General features: G+C 39.1%; 1 protein-coding gene across 1 annotated transcript in view; it reads left to right on the top strand.

The window, feature by feature from the left end:
- LOC107288761 (alcohol dehydrogenase 1) overlaps positions 1 to 3,794 on the top strand; it is a 17,173-nt gene extending 13,379 nt beyond the window's left edge. The window contains exons 8-9 of the mRNA XM_015817408.1: positions 1,149 to 1,287; positions 3,416 to 3,794. Coding sequence (XP_015672894.1) covers positions 1,149 to 1,287; positions 3,416 to 3,440 — 164 coding nt within the window. The 3' untranslated portion in view covers positions 3,441 to 3,794. The remainder of the gene's footprint in view (positions 1 to 1,148; positions 1,288 to 3,415) is intronic.
- Positions 3,795 to 4,455: the final 661 nt, after the last annotated feature.

The following is a 4,455-nucleotide window of genomic DNA, read 5'->3' as shown; positions in this document are numbered from 1 at the left end:
GGTAGAGAAGAAGGAGTGGGGATGCAGTAAAAGGGGAAATGGGCGAGCAACACCAAAAGTCATGTGCATGTATTTATTTCATTAAAAGTATCTTATATATAAGAATGTAAAAAGAATGTATGTTAATATCTGATAAATATCACAGTATATGTATGGGGGAGAGTTTGGAAAAATAAAAAATAAATTAAAAAAAAAAATAAGTGTAAAAAAATTATCTCCTACAATGCAATTTATTATCGGAGGATATTCGTATTTGGGGATATTAATGATTTCTGGGGATATATTTCCAAATAATAATAGGTAACTCAAATTTAGGGAATTATAGATGTTTATTTATTTTGACTTTGGTGTTACTGCATTCCAAGCCAATCCTGAGCAGATTGGCACATAAAAAGTAACACAAAGCAGAAACAAAATGGATCAGGTCACTCAATACAAAAACATACAAAAAAATTGTCAGATATCATAGCTATTAAAATAATCCAGCTCATTACTGACTCAGGTTTTTTTAAATGTTTTAGCTTTAGCATATGGGCTGAATAAGCAAGGTATGGCTTAAACAAACTGGCATTTGCAGAGGTAAACTGCATGCAGATCCCAAGAATGATGGTTTCAGCTCCCCAAGTCCACATAGATAATAAATAGTAAAAGTTTTCTACTATTTAGAAACTAGAAAGACAAAAAAAGAAGCAGCAATTATACAATAAGACATTAAGGACTTAAAACAGCTATTGATTAAATTCTGAGACGCTTAATATAATTACAATAAACCAAGGAACGTCCCAGCCCCAACTAATTTTATGAAGTATTCCACCTACTTTGCGTCATCACTCCAGCCACAGTGCAGCTCCTGTCTGTAAAAGGTTGTCAGTCTCTCACTTAGTGTGACGTCTAAGCCCAATCACATTACTGAAATGTAAAGCAAAGTTTTATTCTAATTTTCTCCCTTCCGTTACTATCTTCCCTTCCAAGATAGAAGCCTCTTCCATGACAACAAAAACTACAGCCTAGGAAGAAGCAACTTAGGATGGGTGGATTCCATTTTGCATTAGTTTAAATCTGCAGAAAGACTAAACTCTCGTCCATCTTTTCACAATTTTTACTGGGATTTTTCCAATTATTCATATTCTCATCAATCATTTTTTCAGGGTGGAAAAGCAAAGATTCTGTCCCCAAGCTGGTTTCAGACTTCATGAAGAAGAAATTCATTTTGGATCCATTAATCACTCATACATTACCTTTTGAGAAAATCAATGAAGGGCTGGATATGCTCCGGGCAGGAAAAAGGTAATGATGCACTTCTGTTTCTCTTTTGTCCCATTTTTGTTATTTATTACTATTGGCCCTTCATGCTAGACCAGATTAGAAAATCAAAGTCATGAAGGAGAATACTACTTCTGTTATAACTTATACTGATAGACTCTTGCAAGTCTGAATGTGCTTCCTTCCTTTTATTTTCATGTGAATCAGGAATTCACTTGCCTAAAACATTTATGTATGTTATATTCCTGGCCTGGATTCCGGTTTCTTTTATCTGATATATCCCTTGGCAACAGCTCTTCCTCCTGTCCCTCCAGGCCTTTCTCTCTATCTTCTACAATTACTCATACTTGCTGTAGGATGGATACTAAAGTACAAGGAGAGAATAACAGAGTCAGAAGGGACCTTGGAGTTCTTCTAGTCCAGCCCTCTGCACAGGCAGGAAACCCTATACCATTTCAGACAAACAGTTGTCCAATCTCTTCTTAAAAATCTCCAGTGTTACAGCACCCACAACTTCTGGAGGCAACTAATCATTCCACTGATTAGTTGTTCCAACCATCAGAAAATTTCTCCTTAGTTCTAGGTTGCTCCTGTCCTTGATTAGTTTCCATCCATTGCTTCTCATCCTGCTTTCAGGTGCTTTGGAGAATAGGTTGACCCCCTCTTCTTTGTGGAAGTCCCTTAGATATGGAAACACTGATGTCATGTCACCCCTAGCCAGGACTGAAGGATCCAATTTGAGTTGGTCACTGGGACCAGAGGTTTGTTCTTCCAAGCTTTCAGGCGTGTGCTGGAGAACATCCCCAGGGAACTTCTCTCTCTCTCTAGAATGTATGCACTGGGATGTTCTAAACATTGTATTTATATGGTGCCTGGCTGGGTGTGGCTTTTAGTTGTTAATTAGGGTATTGATGACCTACTATTAAGTCATTAATTGTTGTTTCCTTGTGGTGCTGTACCCTTGGCTCCTAAATACATGATAAGCTGGTGGTAAATCAGCATTTCTGTTGACTGACAAGGGGCCCTGTTTCCCAGGCTTCAATCAGATGCCAGGATTGTAATAAATCTTGAAAAAGATTGATTAAGAAATTGTCCCTGGACATGCAGCATCAAATGGATATAACCCCAAACAGCCAATGTAGGGGATGATTCCAAAACATGACGCATGAGGAAGCTGGGGAAAAGGAATAAAAGCCTCCTTTCTCCACTTCCCCAACCTTTGGATTTCTCACCTTGGTTTGAGGACAACTAGCGAGAGGCTTGAAGAACTAGCGAAGGGTTTGAGGGGAAATTAGCAAATTAGAAACCACCAACAGACTATTACAACCACTTGAAATCAGCATAGCACACAAGCTAACTGAAGCCCATCAAAACATCCTAAGCAAATCAAAAGACCTAGCAACCCCAGAAGAAAAAACAGGAGTCATCTAAAACATACAATGTAATGATTGCAATTACCACTATGTAGGAAAAACAGGCAGAAAGCCGGCACAACGCATCCATGAACACCAACTAGCAGTTAGAAGACATGATGAAAATTTTAGAACATATAGACAGACGTAACTATCGTTTCACTTGGGAAAATGTGACCATCCTAGATCAAGCCAATTCCAAAAATGTCAGGGAATTCCTAGAAGCCTGGCACTCTGACAAATCAGCCATCAATAGACACAAAGACACTAACAGCATCTATAGACTATGCAAAAGAGACAATCAACCAGCCCAAAGGGGAACAAAAAGACCCAAGCACCTCTCCACCACCTGTCAGCACCCAGATCAGCATAGATTAACTCCAAGGTTAATATCAGACCAACAGTCAAGTAAATAATACCCAATCAAGAAACTGCCAATGAAGCCAACAGCAAACAGCCCAACCAAAGAATCTCTAAGACCAGCCCCACCAATACTGACAGGGCAAGCCACTAGAATATAAACTGACAGCAACTCCACTCCTTACTAGCACTGATGACACTACCTAGTTTGGGTATTGAAACGTTTCAATTGCCCTCTAACCTGTATACACTGAAAGGAATGCCTTGGCAAAAGAAAGACTTTAGAAACAGGTTGGATCATCAGAGGAGATCATGAAATGCTAACAGTACTCTTTAATGTTAAGAACAAAACTCATATTTATCTTATTTCTCTTTTTCAGCATCCGGACTGTCTTAACATTTTAAGTTGAAGGAGAAAGAAGAAAACCAATTACAGAATATTTTCTTAAATTGCTCATGTACCCTATCTGCAGTTTTGATAATAACAACATGTCCTTCTACTTTATCTTCATGGACCAAATGGATGTGGAAGACTTTTAAGAAATTCATTTTAGGAAAAAATGTTATGATCACAAAATTTAAAACATATTTGGCTAATTAGATTACTGTCTCTAGGTATAGAAATACTGATCTCCTATTTTCTAATCATGGATCTCTCTCTCTCTCTCCTCCAAATAAATAAATGCTACAAACATAGTTTTAGATCTTTAACATGTTCTTGTTATGTAGGCATTTTTTGAATAAAGAAATTTTGAATTATATATTGTCTATAGATTTATTCATCTGCTGTTCATCTAGTACAGTGGTTCTCAACCTGTGGGTCGGGACCCCATTTGGGGTCGATCGACCATTTCACGGGGGTCACCAAGCAAGGCTGTCCGCCATTTTTTTTGTCCATTTTTTTTGTCCGCCATTTTTTTCCCCTTTTCTGGCGGGTGCCTTACCTCCCTTGGGCTGGGCCAGCTGGTGGTCGGCCTGCTCCATCTCTGCCGCTTGCCAGCTATGCCTCGGCCGGTGCAGGGGGCGGAACCACGCATGCACGGCGCTCCCGGGCAGGGAAAGTCCTCGACTTACGACCGGTTGGGTAGTCCTCGACTTACGACCGGTTTAGTCCTCGACTTACGACCGGTTTAGTCCTTGACTTACGACCGGTTTAGTCCTCGACTTACGACCGGTTGGGGTCACGGCATTAAAAAGGTTGAGAACCACTGATCTAGTATTTTGGTTAATTATTTTGATCTCCAAAATTGCAAGAGTCCTGAAATGCTCAAGAGTATCTGTTCCCTGTGCATGTACATAAATGGATAGATGTGCAAATATCTTATATACATAAGACCAGCACCAGCTAGCTAATGTAGACAGCTTTGTGTGAATTTGATTGGAACAAATATTTCATTCAAGTTCATTTAGTAACTTTAAT

The sequence above is a fragment of the Protobothrops mucrosquamatus genome, unplaced genomic scaffold, assembly GCF_001527695.2.
Source record: "Protobothrops mucrosquamatus isolate PMUCROS unplaced genomic scaffold, P.Mucros_1.0 scaffold585, whole genome shotgun sequence".
NCBI lineage: Eukaryota > Metazoa > Chordata > Lepidosauria > Squamata > Viperidae > Protobothrops > Protobothrops mucrosquamatus.
This window is presented reverse-complemented; position numbering and strand designations above follow the sequence as displayed.